At 45.1% G+C, this 17,645-nt stretch overlaps 1 protein-coding gene across 1 annotated transcript; it reads left to right on the top strand.

Annotated features, from left to right (window-relative positions):
• The first annotated feature begins 194 nt into the window (after nt 1-194).
• On the top strand, nt 195-12,621 carry calm1b (calmodulin 1b). The gene is made up of 6 exons (XM_044169765.1): nt 195-338; nt 5,230-5,260; nt 6,132-6,275; nt 10,152-10,258; nt 10,638-10,773; nt 11,549-12,621. Exons 1-6 carry the CDS (start codon nt 336-338, stop codon nt 11,575-11,577), a joined length of 450 nt encoding a protein of 149 aa, XP_044025700.1. The 5' UTR covers nt 195-335; the 3' UTR covers nt 11,578-12,621.
• The last annotated feature ends 5,024 nt before the right edge of the window (nt 12,622-17,645 follow it).

Below are 17,645 nucleotides of genomic sequence, written 5' to 3'. Positions count from 1 at the left end.
TGGCCTCCGGTAGGTGGTTATTCAGGCTTGACTGAATATTTACTGCATCCCCAGTCAGGTAATTTAATATGAACTTAAGTGTGCTCTCAATGCAGGCGTTTTAGCCCCGGTGATTGGCATGTCTTCCGCTGTAGGCCTGTGCTGCTGCGGCAGCCCTGAATTGAAATAAGGAAGTGAGTGATCAGTGCTAGTGTGGCGGAGGGATACACACAGGCAATCCCCATTCTGGCCACGGCCAATATACACACTCCTAACCCGCCAGTGGAACTCCATCTAAGGAACGACCACACTCCTAGTCTGCCTCCACAGACCAACAAGCACACAACCCATCCGACATGGTATGTATTGTCATTCATTCTGTGTAGTCGGGAAAACGCGGTTACTACAATTGTAAACCTGGTGTAGCTTAACGATTTTTCAGTTCTTGTAGGCTATTTGCTACTCAGTCATTGATTCCTCTAATAACCTATTCGTATGCATAGAGGATACGGAAAACGCCCGCAAAGCGCATTTGATATGTTTTAGCTAGTGCATTAGTTAGCTAGTGCCTCGTTATGGACTGTCTTTGTTCGTCTATGCGTTATGTCTGAAATAATGTTCACCTTCAAAATGGGACCTTATTTCCTCATAACTGCGCAATTCATAGAGCATTTTTGGCTATTCGGCTATATCGGGTCAAGTGGCGGGTTCGCGGCTGCATGGTGCAGATCGAATTAATTCTTGGACTAGATTTGGTGGTATCGGAATAACTAGCAAGCTATTCTGGGTCATTACAGCATAATTCTGCAGCCATAAATGCATTAGGGTGCATTTTACAATCCGCCTTAGGAGCTCAGGGGTGTTGGGCAGCATACCTAACGTCATTAGAAACAAACGTACGCGAGCGTACGCTGACATTTGCCTAACAGAGCCAACATGTTTCAAGACATATGCTAAGAGAGATACTCGTGTTTTATTCTGTGTATCCGCTTTTCACACTGTTTGAACACGGTGAACCCGAGAACGACGCTCCCTCTCGTTATGAGGACAACGAGCTGGCTGCGTTTGGCTTCCCTTTTTCTACTTTGCACCATCTTGCTGCTCGAGCCGAGCCGTGCCGTGATGGGGAATGGCACTTTTGTATCTCGTCAGTGTTCCGCAACGGAAACTGTCCATATTGTGTAATTACAAGGTTATAGCTAACCTACATTGTATCGCCTGGCCTGGAAAGGCTTCATAAAGCGATATCAGACGCAGTTCCGCCTTTACTGCAGGCTATAAGAGTTTATCTTAGGCTGTTATCTATTTGTGTTATGTCGGCTGATTTGGTTGCCTCTTTGCAAATTTTCGATGTTATGCAAATGTGGTACCTGTGTGAGTTGTCCAAGAAGCTCTTTTTTTCTGGCACTGGCCACCTACTAAACACTTTAGTCGACTTTTTCCAAACCAACGTAACGCCAACTATTGTGAAATATGAATACTACAGGGCTAGCATGCCACTCTACAGCTTATATATTTTTAAAAAGGTTATGCATTATTCTGTAGCAAGTGAAATTCTGAGAAATCACAGTGTCAGTAGGCCTCAGTGACTTGCAAAATACATTAACATGCACATTACCACACCATTCTAACCAATTTCACCAGATGTTTGGAGACACATTCACACCCACACTGACATCTGCAACTAGCTAATGAAACAGCCCCTCCACTGGCTACGTCACATAAGAAGTAGTTACCAAGTGGAAATGATCTGGATGTGGAAAAGAGGCCTTCGAGCTAATCCATTGATTATCAAGCTTGATAGATCATTAATGGCCCGAGTGAGTCAAGAAGCCAAAGACCTCCTTTCCCCCCCCCACTGCTGTGATCAAATATCCCATATATGGTATCGAGCTGCGATGCAGTTTCACATTGCAACGCGGCGCAGTAATTGGAGAGTAATGTGGAATTGTTATGGAGTTAGCCTGTGTATCAGCATCTCTGAAATGTTGAATTCACAGGCGTAAGCCCCTTGTCTGCATCAGTACGGCCACTGAAGTGGAAACAGCCTCCCCCATTGAGGTGGAAGTATCGAATAAGTAGTCGGACCATGCTAAGGCCCTATCCTATTCCTGTTACGCTCTTGTTTGCTGATGCATGTTTAGTAACTTGAAGGACATCTGATCCGCTGCAATGAATAATTTATATGCTTGGCGGCTACACCTAGTCATGTCCTATGTTCCCAGTGTCTAGGAGCGATAAAGTGCTCTCTGTGGTGCGGAGGAGTACCCAGCCACCTACCACCACCAGACCATATGGCGGACCGGCTTGTCTGCAGGGTGTAGGGAGTGTTGTTGTTTACACCCACCATCTCTCCCTCCTCCCCTCCAGACACGGTCCGGCCCGAGGCCTCAGTGTCTTTTGTCCAGCCTCAAAGAGAAAAGGCGTTCAGCACTCTGCGGCGCTCAGTGCTCCTATAGAAAGGGAGTCTGTGTGTCACACTGACTCTTTGTGTTTGTGCTTGTGTTAGGGTGAATGGAAGTGTGTATGTGTGTCACACCCATCTGTCCGAGTGACAGCTGGTTGTGCACTTTTCACTTGGTGAACATAGAGAAGCTACTTCAGGAATTGTTTGGGCACCTCACAGTGACAGATCAGCAATTCCAAAAATGCGTACAGCGTTGCTAAAGAATTAGAAGAATATCGTTGGCGTTCTCTTTTTGCCTCCCCTGTCAAACCTAGTGTGAACAAGGAACGATGCAGTATGTTTGTACAAGGGTGATATGACATCAACTGAGAGCAAAAGATATTCCTTGCTGGCCCAGTGAACTGCCTCCTGTCTCCCACAGTCCTGCTTGGAGCGCATTGCTGGGGCCGGCTGCCCGGGCAACAGTATGAGTGGTTGACCCACTCATGCCAGCTAACCACTGCCAGCACGCACCCCCACATCCCCAAACACTCCTATTCCGTTACAAGCTGTTGTTAAGACTGGAAGCCTGGCAGTGAACAGCCCTGTCCATAAGACACTGTGGATGGTGAATCACAGGGAGTTTCCTCTGAACAGTATGTCACATATAAAGAGAGAAAAAGACAAACACGGAGGGGGAGGGGAAAAGTTTTGAGGAGGAGGAGTTGGTATTGGCTGAAGTCCAAGTGCCAGGGAAAGAAGGAGGGAAAAGGAAGGGGTGGGCCTGGTGGTGCAGCAGCACCGTGAAGCCCCAACAGCTTGGGCCTAAGCCAGGGGAGGATCCATAGCACTGAGTCACCAAACCCCACACCCAGTCCACTTAGAGAGACAGCGGGGAACAGAAAGAGACAACAAAGATACAGCAGGAGTGACAGCATGACAAAGAGGCTGACTAAGGGAAGATAGGAAGGAAGACAACACAGAAAGAGTAAGAAATTGACACAAGCAAAAAACATTAGAAATGAGAGGGACAGAGGAAGATGGCGCGAGGAAATACGCAGGTGAGACTGAGAATATTGGTCAAGCTGGGTGGCATGGTTGCATCAGCAGAGCTGTTTTGTCTCTTGACATTTCCCATTCTCACAGATGTAAATGGAGGCAGGAAGAGGGTGCAGGGAGGGAGTAGAAAAGCGAGCGTGGTTGTGTGTGGGGCAGGTTATTGAATCATCGGCAGCTAATCGTATGAGCGCTGCTGAAGCTATCCATGAACCCCTCGCTGCCTGGATCAATCCATTCCGTGGCTGCTGCTACTCAAGCCATGAGGAGAGACCTTTTGTTTTTGAAAAGTTAAAGGTCAACTCATAGTGTTTCATGCAGTGATCTGCTAAATCTCCTCCAGTCAAACCGAATCTAGTCAGTTTACTGGCTTGATCTACAAAAATAAAATACCCTCACCTCCAAACATGGACTTAATAAGTCTCAGACTTGCTTGGCTGTGTCCAAAGCGAGATTGCTTGCACAAACATGTATAAACACACCGATGGCCCGGAGGAATTTGCTTTGAGGCAGAGCTGGCTACTCTGACTAATTCACAGGAAACATGGGGATGGAAAGTATTGGTGTTGAGGAAGAATGCCATTAAGAGGGACTACACACATGCATGCATGTTAGTGTGCGAGCGTATGTGCACATCTGTGACTGCTCATGTTTGTGTGTGTTTCTTCTTTGTTGCCAAGCACAATGATGTCAGTGTGGTCTGTTAACAATAATAATAAAAAAAAACTTTTTTTTTTTAATAAAGCAGGGATGGAAGGGCACCTGTGGGATTATTTGCACCGCAAGTAAAGTATTCACACTTTACCACTGAGGGTATTTGTTTGAAATCAGGTGATCCTTCAGAGAAGCTTGATCCATCTATGTCAAAGGCCTGGCAGTGGATTCTCGTCTCCAAACCATTTAAAGCATGTGTGAGTCACTATCGGCCATTAGAGAGGCCTAGCTAGTGGACGGAACAGGCTGGGAGGGGAATTAAACTGCACCAGCCCAACAGGCCTTTTTTCCTGTTGGTATGGAAAACACTCCCATGCTGATATGTCCTGAAACAACCCCCGCTTAAACATTCTCCCCTGGTCTGGAGACAGCACTTCATCCGTTTTATTACAGTATCTTGTTGCCCAGCAGTCCCTCTTGTGTGGACTGCCATGGTGTAGCCTACTTTTTGAACATGGTGACGAGTCAATCCCATGGAGCCACTCAACAGCTGTAAATTAAATTTTGTGCAGTGCCTTTGGCGAGCTTTCTATGTGGTAGCTTTCTTGCAGTCTGTCAAAGACACACAACCTTTAAAAGATGTCCTGATAAGCCCCTGCTATCAGTGTGAGACAAGTCTTATAACTGATTCTCAGCATCAGAATCAACATTATGGCAATCAAAGTCAGACTGGACACCAATTTGGCATTAGAACATTTTTTTACAGGGACAAAATCAATTTAGCACAGTATAAGTCTGCTTAGAGAAGAAAATGTCATTTAGATAATACAGGTAAAGGAAATCTTCAGTTACAAATATTGAAACAAGTCCTCTAACTGACTGACCAAGTGCATTGTGTGCTAGCTAATGGGGCTAGCAGTTAACTTGGGTTATTGCCGTTGGTAAATCTTGGCAGTCCCGAGAGCAGCCTCTGGTGATGGCCTAGCACTGGGGCCAACAGACCCCTGAACACTGTGGCCAGTGTTGAGCTGTGAGATGGTGTGTGTGGGGACGATGAGGAATGTAATGACGAAATAGTTTGGGATTTGGAAGTGCCTTGTTGAGTAACTTCATTGTTTGTAACTCTCTCCCTCCTTCTGTTTTTCCAACCACAGGCTGACCAACTAACAGAGGAGCAGATTGCAGGTAGGAACAGAGATTTTTTTTTTCTCCTTTACTTCCCCTCATAGCCAAGTACTTTCTTCACACATCACTGGCTACTTGTGGATCACTTCCACACTATGTTTTCATTAATGTTCCTCCGTCGCATGAGTAAGGTAATCTCTCATTAGCTGTTCTGGTTGCCTCCACGTCACTTATGGAGAACATGAAATGAAACAGAATGTTGAAGGATTTGGCACCCGCCCTCCCTTGGTAGAGCCTTAGCTTCTCAAAATGAACAAGAAAAAAGGGGAAGAAGTATTTACAGCGTGTCATGAGTCAGGACTAAAACCCACGAGGCGACAGTTTTCCAGGCAAGCTTATGAGTAGTTTCAATCACTGAGGCACCTTGATACTCCTGATAAATAAATGATGTGGCTTTTGTACTAAAACTGGAGGCTGCAGAGTTTCTTCTCAGTCAAACCCCCTCTGTGGGTAATTAGCTTGTGCTAAGACTCCAAGGCTTAGGCTCACTATTGCCTGCACTTCCCTGGATGGGTTTTTATGGCCCGTGGTTTAGAAGCTTGCTCGTACAAACACTGAAGCTCTTACGATAAAATCTGTCTGCTTTTTTTCAACTTCCAATATTCTGTTCTCTCTCTTTTTTTTTTTTGGCAGTATGAGATAAGATCCCTGTGTGGTTTTAGAGCTCACAGCATTTACAACTTCCCTTCTGTCATGTCACACTCATGTTGGCCAATTTACAGACGAGCAGGAACTTAGTTAACACAGCGCCTGTAGTCACAAGGGATCGATTGACCTTCTCAACCTGACCGCAGCGTCCTAACATAACCCATTTTGTGTAACTGCATAGTGACAGTAAGCTAACGTCTCACTCTCACCTCCAACCCCGCAGAGTTCAAGGAGGCTTTCTCCTTATTCGACAAGGATGGTGACGGCACCATCACCACCAAAGAGCTCGGCACCGTCATGAGGTCGCTGGGCCAGAACCCCACAGAGGCCGAACTGCAGGACATGATAAATGAGGTGGACGCTGACGGTCAGTATACACACGTGATTTACCCATGACGATAACAGCTTTAGATTTACTCATTTCTGATATGGCAGTAGTAGATACGTTCTCTGTTAAAGAGGTAACATCAGATGCCAAATAAGGAAATAAAGCTAGTAAATTCCTCTTGATTGGTCTGAAATTCCCAAGTTTAAAGACTTTTAGAATCAGAAGTACCCTTATTCTACAAACATACTGCTTGAACAGTTTAATATTAATGGTTTCACACTATAAACTTCATCTAACACATGTGAAATCTTGAGATGGCACCTCATATTTCTGCTAAATCCTAAACAGAAGAGTGGACTAAATCATCACTGGGTGCTAGAAATGTCTTGCATTACAAAGACAGCAGGGATTTACATGTATTTTGTGAATCATTTTCTATGCAGGCAAGTGAAATATGTCACTGGACATATACTAAGTAAACACTTCTTGCTTAATTTACTGGGAAAATGAATTTAAAAGGCAGATAATCAGCCGTTAAATCGTTAATTTTACTCACATTTTACAAAGTATATTGTAAGCAAGAGGCAAGGCTTTTAATATTTAGGTTAATAAGGTGATGCCATTCCTGTCCCATCAGCAGTTAAACGGATCCTTTCCTGCTCACACCCCCATTTTTTAATCAATGAAATGACTTGCAACTGTCACTCCTAACTGCAAAACAGTAAAAACTACACTCTTTTCCCCAATTTTAGCTCAATACAAGGTGGCACAGTTCTTTGGGAGATTTGAGTGATCCTATGTTGCAAATGCATGAGGGATTAGGTAGAGCATCCATTACTGCCCCATCTCCAAACACATCGGAAAAATTTCCCACCTCCCTCCCTTTTCTACCAACTGTCAACCAACTGTCCAAGCCAACTGTCCGGCCAGCTCTTTATTTTCAGATGACGTGTCCCTCTGTGTCAGCAGTTTAGTCACTGTGTGTTCAGCTCCATCATAGTTGACAATGTCAGGGAAATGGATGCGCAGGAGGTGCTTTCAGTGCTGGTGAGTAGAGCAGGCGAAGTGTCAAAAGACTGTGAGTGTTAGCGCCCCATGCTGAGTCCCATAATTCAGACAGATTCTTCTATTCACCTTATGAACAGAGGTTCACCAAGTCTTTAGTCTCTCCACTGCAGCGTCTCCCAAAGGCTCTGTGATTGAAAGAGAGTAGTAGAGAGAATGAGAAACAGAAAAAGAGAGATAGAGAGGAGTCCGAGAAGTTGGCTAGTAGCTCCCAAGCTGGGCGTCCTTGGGCAGTAGAGTCGAGAATGTTAGCTGTCAGTAGGGCTTTTACCCCAGTGGTGCTCTGTCAGCTTATAGGATTTTGTAAATGGGACTGTATTGATCAAAAGAAATCAATTGCACCGCAGCTTGGCTGCCTCTTTATTGAAACGTCCTCCTACCATCCTCAGTGCCCTCTCTCTTCCCCTCAGTTACACCCAAGAGCAAGCATACACACACACCATCACTAACATCCCCTTGTTCTGCCTCTGCCTCCCTTGGCTGATGCAATCTAGGTCAGACAGCAATGAAGCTAGTAATGGAAAATAAAAGTGGTTACATAAGGCCTCTCTGCGCTTTGCACATCCAGTACCCACATCGGCAGCCATGGGATGTCAGCTGGCCCATTGAAAATCAGCTTTATTTACCAAACAAGGAGGCTGTGGCAAAGAATTACAATGAATGGAAGAGAGGATGGAAAGCTTTAGCTAGACAGAGAGCTGCTAAAAGAAATAGTCTTTTGGCTATCTGACAGTAAAAGCCAAACTGCAATTTGCAAACAGTGTGGATTACAGTATCAAATGGAATTGCTGCTGTTTATTTTAAAACCACACAGATCAGGAAACAAGCTCACCACACCTGCTTGAAATGATACAGGGGCTTCCATATTCCCAGCATACAACAGACCATGCTGAGCTAAAATATGTAAAAGAAAATCACATCATGTATGACACAAAATAAAACTAATTATGGATTAAATAACTGTAGGACAAAAATACTAGCTTTAGTCCCAGCACATCGCTCATCACCATTACACAACCCTACCCCTCTTTCTTATCTCAGGGATGGAAGTTGGCTTTGTGATGCAGGAAAAACGATGACCACACATACAAGTGCGCTGAGATGCCTCAGCCTTCTATAGTTTGCGTCAGCACCTCTTATATGTAATCGCACCATCTCCCACTCGGTTCACTCCTTATATTCGCTCCTCTTCACATCTCCCTCATCTCCATCTCCCTCTCTACCGCCCACTCCCTCCCTCCCTCTTTATTTTCTCTCTCTTTCCCTCCCACCATTTTCTCTCTCTTCCCGCCTGCCTTCCTCCCTACCTTCATCCCTCCTTGCTTCCATCCTTCCCTCCCTTCCTCCTCCACCGCAGCAGCTGGCTTGAGGTGCAGTTGAGCAGATATAACTTGAGGGCTACTGTGCTTCTGTAATCATTGTCCCCCTCAGATGATGGTTTTCCAGTTGCAGTCCTGCCCTTCTCCAAGACTGGGACCCCCCCACCCCCAGCCTCCCTCCCAACCCCAGTGGCAGCATGTGTTCCCTCAGTGCTGCTGGCTGTCTCTCTGTGTTAGATAACAGGTCCTTAGATTGTTACCCCGGGCCATGAGATCGCCATCTGCCCCATCACATTATTGCATCCCTTTTCGTTCCACACACACATCCATTCTTGCTCTCCATTCTCTTGTTCTCTCTCGCTCTGTGAGGCGTGCTCTGTCATTGGTTAATCTGCGTACAATCCCCACACCCCATCCATCCCGACCCAGGGCTAATCCTCCTGGTTACTTCGCCCTCGGTGTCCCTGACCTTCACTTCAATCCCCTGACAATTTATTTATTTTTTTGTCAGTTTTTAATTATAATACACCACCACAAATACTCCCAACATCTCCAGCTCTACATAAAAGCAAGGCTTACCACCACCATTAGATTCACCACCAACCCTCCCATCCTCCCTCCTGTGGTTGCAGTTGGTGAGCTGCTGAGCTCCTCATAGATCCTTCCCCTGTCAAGAGGGTCTGATCCCCTGGTAATCCTGTCTTGACAACAGCTACATGGATATTGATCCTGTTGCACACATACATGCGCCACCAGCACAGCAGCTACCATTAGCACCACCAGAAACAAAACCATTGATTCCTCCATCTGAAATTGTGCGCTTTTGGATGACCCAGGAACACATGCAAACACACTGCCAGATATATGATGAGAAAGAAGGACAAAAAAATAGACTTTAGGATGGATAAATGTGGACAGGAGGGATGGAGCATCTGGATTGAAGCTTCCCCACCCCCTTCTCGTCCTTCTCGCTTCCCCTCCAGCCAGGGTCTTTGATTTATCCATCCAGGCTCCTTGAAGGCCATGCTGCACAGTAAACTATGCCTACATTATGTATGCCTGCCCATGGGTCCCCCCCCTGCAATCCTGCTGCGCTGTGTATAACATACGCAACATCTTCCCAGGGCTTCCCTGAGGAAGAAAGGGGAAACACACACACACAACCAGTCACTCACACAAAAACTGTACGCCCCCCCCCCCAAGCAAGCAGTAGCTGTGTTTATCACAGGAAGGAAGAAGGTTTATACTAAAACGATCGGAGGGCTGCTCCCCTCTCTGCGATTACTCATGTCTCAAGTTGCACTGTCACTGCCAGGAGAGAGGTTATGGCCCATAGGATAATGTAAATGCTTGTGTCATACACGGGGGGGGGTGGGGGGACACGACAACAACGACCAAGTGAATATTTTCAGTCATTTTCAGCTTTTCATCAGCTAAATGCTGGGTTATATTATCTCTACTTATCTGAGTTTGCTTTTAAGTAATTGCAATTTTTGCTGATTAAATGTGCCTCATTGATCACCCATTCCAGGTAATGGAACCATTGACTTCCCTGAGTTCCTGACCATGATGGCCAGAAAAATGAAGGACACAGACAGCGAGGAGGAGATCCGCGAGGCTTTCCGGGTATTTGACAAGGTAAATAAGGTCAATGCTGTAAGAGCAGAATGAGAGAAACTATTTCCATGCTTGGCAAGCTAAAGTTTTTGTTTTATTTTCGCACTTATTTTATGTGGAGCAAGAGGTCAAGTCATCTGAGAATCTTTTTAAATAAGCATGATGACTCACAGGTCAGATAACTAAAATTTCAGTCTTGCCCGGCCAGACTAGTTAGGTAAGTAAAGTTTACCTAATGGAATAAAAAGTCATCAGTACCCGACTCCCTGCTCGCTTAACACCTGCCCCCATGTGTGTTTATTAATCGATCTGGTGGGAATTTACCCCCCACCCCCACCAGTTGTTAGCCTGTGGGATTTTTCGTGCTTCACACATTTGATCCCATGCCGCATGTTTCCAGGACGGAAATGGCTACATCAGCGCTGCAGAGCTCCGTCACGTCATGACGAACCTGGGCGAGAAGCTAACGGACGAGGAGGTGGACGAGATGATCAGAGAAGCAGACATTGACGGAGACGGACAGGTCAACTACGAAGGTAAAATAAATAAGATGGTTGCAGAGCAAGCACATACTAAAATGTCATGCTGCAGAACTAGCTTGAGTTTCTAGGCCATGGTGTAAGCTTTTATTAAACAGGGACCAGAGCACTTGATTTTCCAAGCTGTGTATTTCTCTGAGGGCGACTGTAAGACAAGCCAGCCACACATAATATTAGTTATTAGATAGGGGCTATAGATGGAGCCTGCTGAAACAGAGATGGGAGAAAGCCATTCATTTGAATCATCATGAGTGTGCCAGTAGCCTTTTCACTCTCTTTCTTACTGCCTGTCTCCTTTTTTCTCCCTTCCCCCCACGATTGGTCCCTTGGCACATTACTCGAGAGACTGTGCTCATTTTCTAGAAGGCTGTTGATATATTATGAACAGTCCATAAGTCTTGGCTGAAAAGTGGCCTACTTCTACACTCCCATTGTACCACGGACAGAATATGTTCTCTACAGACAATGAAAGCCTTGTCTTATTTATATATTTTTCATTTTGGATGTGCGTGCATATCGCCATCGCATTGCTCCACAACTGTAAACACAATGCAAGAGCTTTTTAATCAAATGGATTTAATGAGATGAACATGGAAGCCGTTTGGAAAGGGGACACTAATTAGGATGTGTGTTCTGAACCTGCTCAACTTGATTAAAAAATTAATAAAGCATTTAACAATTAAGCAGGTGACTGCCCTTACTGGCAACAGGCTGTGCCAAAGCCTTAAACCTGATGTCCTTATTGTCTTTTGTCCTCTCTTTCTCTCTGCAGAGTTTGTACAGATGATGACTGCAAAGTGAAGCTTGCCCGCCCCGTCCTGTCCCCTCTTAGAAGAAAAAAAAAAGGAAAAAAAAATCAAAACGTTTTACTTACCTCTTGGAAAAAAAATGTTCATTTATTCATACTGTTTCTGTATAGAAAATAATTGAATGTTGAAATACAATATCCTTCTGTCCACACAGGAAAAATATAAAAATATACAAAAAATATCTGCATGAAAATGATGGTTAGTGATCCTGTCCCCTCCCCCCGGAGATCAGTTTAGCATCAGTACTTAACAAGTAAAAATAATAACAACAAACCCTGTAACTACTACCTTCAGACTAAAGCAAAAGCATTTGGCGAACTCCTTCCAGTTCCATTTGCTAGTGGTAAACGTCTGGGCTGGCCATCTCTTCTTTCTCTCTCTGTTTTCTGTTTTTCATGCATGCAGCTTGAGACCGGAGCACTAACCCCCCCGCCCCCCCATCCCTCCTCCGGGCTACCAGAGCGTGCTGATTCCACTATAAGCTGTCCTCTTGTTGGTTTGGTACAGTTTTTTTGTATTTGGAGAGGAACCCTGTACTGTTAAGATGAGAGAATATACCAGGTTCTAACTCAAGCGTTAAAGTGGAATGGGACTTAATTGTATGCTAGATAAAGAGAAAAAAACAATGTACAAAAAATACATTTTCAAATGTTTGGCATGTTCTTTTGTTTTTGTTATGTTGTTTGGACAGCCATCTTAGTAGTTGTGCGTCCTGCCCTTTTAAAGGAGGGGGGACTTAAAGAGTCTTACGGTGAGCTTTCTATTTTTTCTTTTTCTTTTCTTTTTTCGCTGAGATGGAGTGTCTGTCCTCTTTTCTTGCAAGAGAGAATCACTGGCCTTCACTTTTCTTTTTCTTCTTCTGTTCTCGACTCAGACAGGAGCATAGCGAGGGGTGTACTGTGTTCGCAGCATCTGCTGTTAGGAGTGTCAGTGCACCAGTCTTCGCAACTGTTCATCTGAGTTCAGTTTACATTCATTCCAAGTTGTACATGCTAGTCTTTATTTTTTTTTTTCAAATAAAAGACCATGAACTTTATCATGTCTTATGTCATTTTTCTAATGCTCGATTGTGAAAATGATCTATAGAGACAGCATAACAAGTCTGTATGTTGTTTACCGACTAGACAAATGTGTCAATAATAAATGATTATAAGCATCGTTCTCTCCATGTGCAGTGTCATTGGGTGATGTTCAGCAGAGGCAGGACTCTGTGCGTAATACTGTGCTCCATTACAGGGCAGTGAGGTTGTGGAGAGAGTGAGCAGCTCACAGGGGAGGGAGAGGCAACAGAGATTGTTTGCTCTCGCGCTCAGCTGTGGATATACATACACATCTATGACGCCTCTCTTCTCTCTCAAGACCCAGCTGGTTGCTAGGCAACAGGAACATGCTGTAACTGGGATGTTGGGGGTTTTTGAAAAGGCAAGTGGGAGTTTGAATAAACCCTCCTGCTTCTGCTGATGACTCCATGTTGGCTTGTCCTAGTAAGGCAAACCAGGCCACAACACAACTGCTGTGTGCACTTTTAAAAACAGCGCACACACACAGAGTACAAGACAGGCAGGAAAGAAGGTCACGACACTACCTAAATGTCTAAAAAGCATTGTTTTACTATATTTGGACTGTTTGGAAAGAAGCAAAGATAGGCTGAGACAGCTCTTCACCTACCTACAGCATGAAGCAAGCACTTCCCTTAATCATACCCCTATACATAGACATACACACACACACCCCTTATTCTTTTTTACACAGAGATGGGGCGGGGTTCTGCTTTCAAGGGGGGGAAAAAAAACAACATTCTCTGCATTCCTCATACAATCATTATCTCTGTAGCTCTGTTTTAAATTATATACCATTTAGCCACTGAAATGAGCCTTGCCGGCATTAATCAGATAAACTGAAGTTTAGCAAAGGAAAGGGTGGGTAACTAGAAACAGGATGAGAAACCCTGCCCAAATGCTGCCAGTAAGTGGAAATTATGTCTGTCATCCCCTAATTACAGCCATGGTGTTTTATTTTGAAGAAAATGAATGCACTCAGCTCCCTCCCTGCAGCACCAGCCAGGCCAATAGGAACTGCCGTTAAGTTGATTGACAGCTGGGACTGAAGCTCTGCTGTTCTAGGTTACCTCAACTAGTCAGGTGCTCAAACCTTGACATTTACATTGAAAGGAAAATAGCAGAGTTCTTTTCTCAAGCCCCTATGTGTTCAACAATTAGAAAAGCATTTAGACATTATGAAATGAATTGATTATTATGAAGTATGACTTCATTCTTATTTCAAAATGTCCTTTTTTAAAAGTTTCCTTTTATTAAATAATGGAATGAGAAAGACTTTTTACTCTTTACAAAGTTGCTAGCAGTAGCTAGCTCCAGCGGTTAACACCGGCTCTTCAGTTTGATGCCAAGTATAACCCTAGTTAGCTAGCTAGTTTGGTAGCATGTGTAACGTTGTTAAACTAAATAAAAGCAGATTTCACTGTGTCTTTGTACTCTGTTTATTTTCAGCGGCAGCTAGTTGGTTTATTTGGGATTACTTATTGTTGTTTCTCTCGCTAACAAGGGCTGGCTAGCTGCTAAAACGTTGGTTGCAGTGGGAGGAAAGTTCTTGTGAAAATTATGAAATAAAATGTCAGAAAAACATGTTACATGAGTTTAATAATTCATGGAATAAATTCGCAATGTATTGGCTCATTTATATATTTCATATTCATCTCTATACTCGTGATTATTTATTTCATAATGTCTTACTTATTGAGTTTTGCAGAACAGAAATCAATTTGGCTTGAATTCCGGCATAATGGATGACTGGAAAAAAGGCTATTTTCCTCTCTAATAAAGGGTGCTGTCTGAGCTACTGAAATTCAGAGATGTTAGGACAGGCTTGCAGGTGCCAGTTTTCAGATATTTGTTGCACTTAACACCCCACAACTACAGCGTTAACTCACTCACAATATACACACTCTTGACAGGTATGAGTATATATCAACCCCACAAACACAAGCACACACACGCACAGAGCAGGTGGGCCACCAAACAGAGGAAAAACCCACCAGACGCCGCAGGTAGGTTTGTGCTGCCGCTCTTCGCGCCAACTAACCAATGAAGTAAAACTAAACACATCCTGTCAACCATTCCCAAGAAGGAAAGGGTGTGGTTTCAGTGTTGAGGCTGCGGGTTCCCTGGAACAGGCCTCTCCCCTCCCTCTCGGGGGAGGAAGGGACACTTGAGCACCCTGGGGGTTAAATTAAGAACATCAATATTTCAAGTGTAAATGAAGCAGCACACTGCGGAGGCAGTAATGCGAGATTGATCAGGTAGAGGTATCACGTATCAGCGCCCCTGGAAAGAACATGCACACTTATGAGACTGGCCCATCACATACACCAGGAGTGTGTATGTGTGTGTGGGCGGGTGCAGACTGGGCATGTGTGCGGCGACATGGAGCCCTGTTTGTTGGTGTAGTGTCCAGCTGTATTAGCAAGTTACGGAAGTGGATGAGGTGAGCTGAGCCCGGCACAACATCAATGTGGGGAAGCTTCTGGCACTTTCTACCATGCATGCACGCACACACACACACACACACACACACACACACACACACACACACACACACAGCAGCAGCAGCAGCAGAAGTCCATTAGCAGCAGCTTTACGTGTTTTGGATGTTGTCATATTGAGCTAAACAAGCATATTTGTCTTTCTGGTGGCTGTAAAGGTGGCAATATTTTAAAAGAATGGACCAATTATCGGTAAAGTTAAAAGGCACAGTGTTACAAGCACTGTAATAAAGAACGGCAGAGACGACCTATTATAATGGCTTGATCTTTACACTTTTGCACTCACACTGTGCATGTACACACACACCTGAGCACACATATACACACTATGAAAATGTCTCTGTATTTCGGGCTGTATGGACCTCACCTTGGATAACACAAGAACTTTGCTCCCACTTCATTACTGTATTTTATGTTTTTCCTTTAAAGCCCTCCTTTCCTATTCTTTACTTTACTGTATTATTCATGCCAAAAAAGCAGAGACACCTACAGTAATTAGCTTGTATGGATTTAGCCATAATGTTTTTGAAGCCTCACTGCTTATTATGGGCCTTGGAGGGTCGTTTTCACCGTGTTGCGCTAATGACAACTGTTGAGGTGGTGGAGCACAGCACCGCAGGGGGTTTGACAGTTCATGCTCCTTGTACTCTGCAATGCAGCGTGTTCCCTCCTCCACCCCCCACCCCCCACCACCATCCCAACAAACCCAGCTAAGCTCCCCTCTAAATCAGTCCCAGTGCCTTTTCAATTACTGGGAGCAGCGTGGGTCTCTCACTAACTCTTTCTCTCAACCTCTAATAGCACCATCTCTCGCTTTTTTATCCTCCTCACTCTGTCATTCCCTCCGTCTTTATTTCTCGCTCTGTCTCCCTCCCTTGTCCTCTCCCTCTCTCTTTCCCCCTCATTTACCTTGCTCTCTCGTCTCTGCCTGCTCCATTTGTCTTACAGTGCGTTTTCATTTTTATGGACTCCAATCACTCTTCTAGTCCCCCCCCCCCTTCATCCTACAGACCCTTACGGTGCGTCAGTGTCACTGTCTTTGGGCTTTTCCTCATCGGCGCCAGGCCTCCCTCTATTTACCTAGAAGAATAGGCTCATCCATCTTTGATTGTTGTGAAATATTACGGCGGTGTCACGACAACCAAGCCTCCCTGAACCTCGTGCAATATTCAGAGGCGATGATATAAGATTCCTGCTAATGAAAAAACAGCAGGCAATACAAACAGCCCTTTAATAATGGCCTGGCAGAACAGCCTGCTCCCTATTGAGCTTCAGAAGTGCAGTCGGCCGGTTGTGGCCAGAGGCTGAGACCCCGTACATCAACATGGGGCCCCCTGTGTGAAGGCATCAGCACCCACGGACCTGTTTGCTACATGGGTCCCACTTGCACCACAGGGCTTATGTACATAGCAGCCACCATTATCAGCATCGTGAGGACAATCTTAAACATGGGAGTTTACATCCACTTATGCAAACCTTATCCTTTGAAATTTATATTGTACAAGCAGGGACGAGAGACACTGTCAAAGTGATGGTGAAAGGGTCAGTAAAGCTTTATATTTCCTCTGCTTGTGTTCCGGATATCCTTGGCCTTCTGATGCACACACAACACATTTAAATGCTGAACAAATGCATACACATGCATTCACATGCTCAGCAGCTCTTCCACCAATGGGAATACCCCCCCCCCCCGGACTGGGAAAAAAATGAGCAAGGAAGATCAATGCAGAGAGAGCAATCCAAAGAGGCAGTAAAGAGATGCGGAAGTGGAAATGAGGAAAAAGGGGGAGGGAGGGAAAAATGAAGCAGAGGGATGGAAGGGGTGGGGGTGGGGGGTGGGATCAGAGAGAAAGCGCTGAGTTGGGATCCTCCTGCTAGGGATTCCCCCCCTTTCTTGTACCGCAACGTGATCTTTCCTGGGCTCATTGCATATTCCTTTCCAACACCCAACGCCACCTTTGCTTCAAACACTACTACTGCTGCTGCTATTGCTGCTGCAGACCTACTGAGCCGTGACCTGCCCCGTCTGCACAACAGCTCACTGCCAACTAGCCCCTGCTGATTGGCACCAACGTGGAGAGACACTGGAGAGAGGGATGATGGGGGAAAGGGGAGGCGATATAAAAGGGCAAGAGGAGATTGAGGGGGGGGGCAATGCATTGCAGAGGCAATGCAGAGGCAATACGATGCAAATGCAACATAATGCAGTGGTGCTGAGGGAGGCATTGCAGATGAGACAGGGCAAGGACGTCCAAGGGAAGGCTGTTACTCCACGAGCACGAGGGATGATGCTTGAAACGCATCCTTGACTTTGATGGATGTATACTACGAATTACACATTAGTACGCAATGGAAATGTGCAACAGTAGCTGCAAATGAAAGTGAGAATGGCCAGAGCTTGTCCTGCAGTCCCAGACGACAGATTTATTTGACACGGCATCAAATCCAACTTCCCCTCCCTTCCCCCGAGCACGCACATAAACATTCATCAACTCATGCAC

Source organism: Siniperca chuatsi, linkage group LG16, assembly GCF_020085105.1.
Source record: "Siniperca chuatsi isolate FFG_IHB_CAS linkage group LG16, ASM2008510v1, whole genome shotgun sequence".
Taxonomy (NCBI): Eukaryota; Metazoa; Chordata; class Actinopteri; order Centrarchiformes; family Sinipercidae; genus Siniperca; species Siniperca chuatsi.
This window is presented reverse-complemented; position numbering and strand designations above follow the sequence as displayed.

Excerpts from the sequence above, each read along its gene's own strand:
- calm1b (XM_044169765.1), top strand. Across the intron at positions 5,261-6,131 it reads AACAGAGGAGCAGATTGCAG|AGTTCAAGGAGGCTTTCTCC; the intron begins GTAGGAACAGAG and ends CCAACCCCGCAG. Across the intron at positions 10,774-11,548 it reads CGGACAGGTCAACTACGAAG|AGTTTGTACAGATGATGACT; the intron begins GTAAAATAAATA and ends TTCTCTCTGCAG.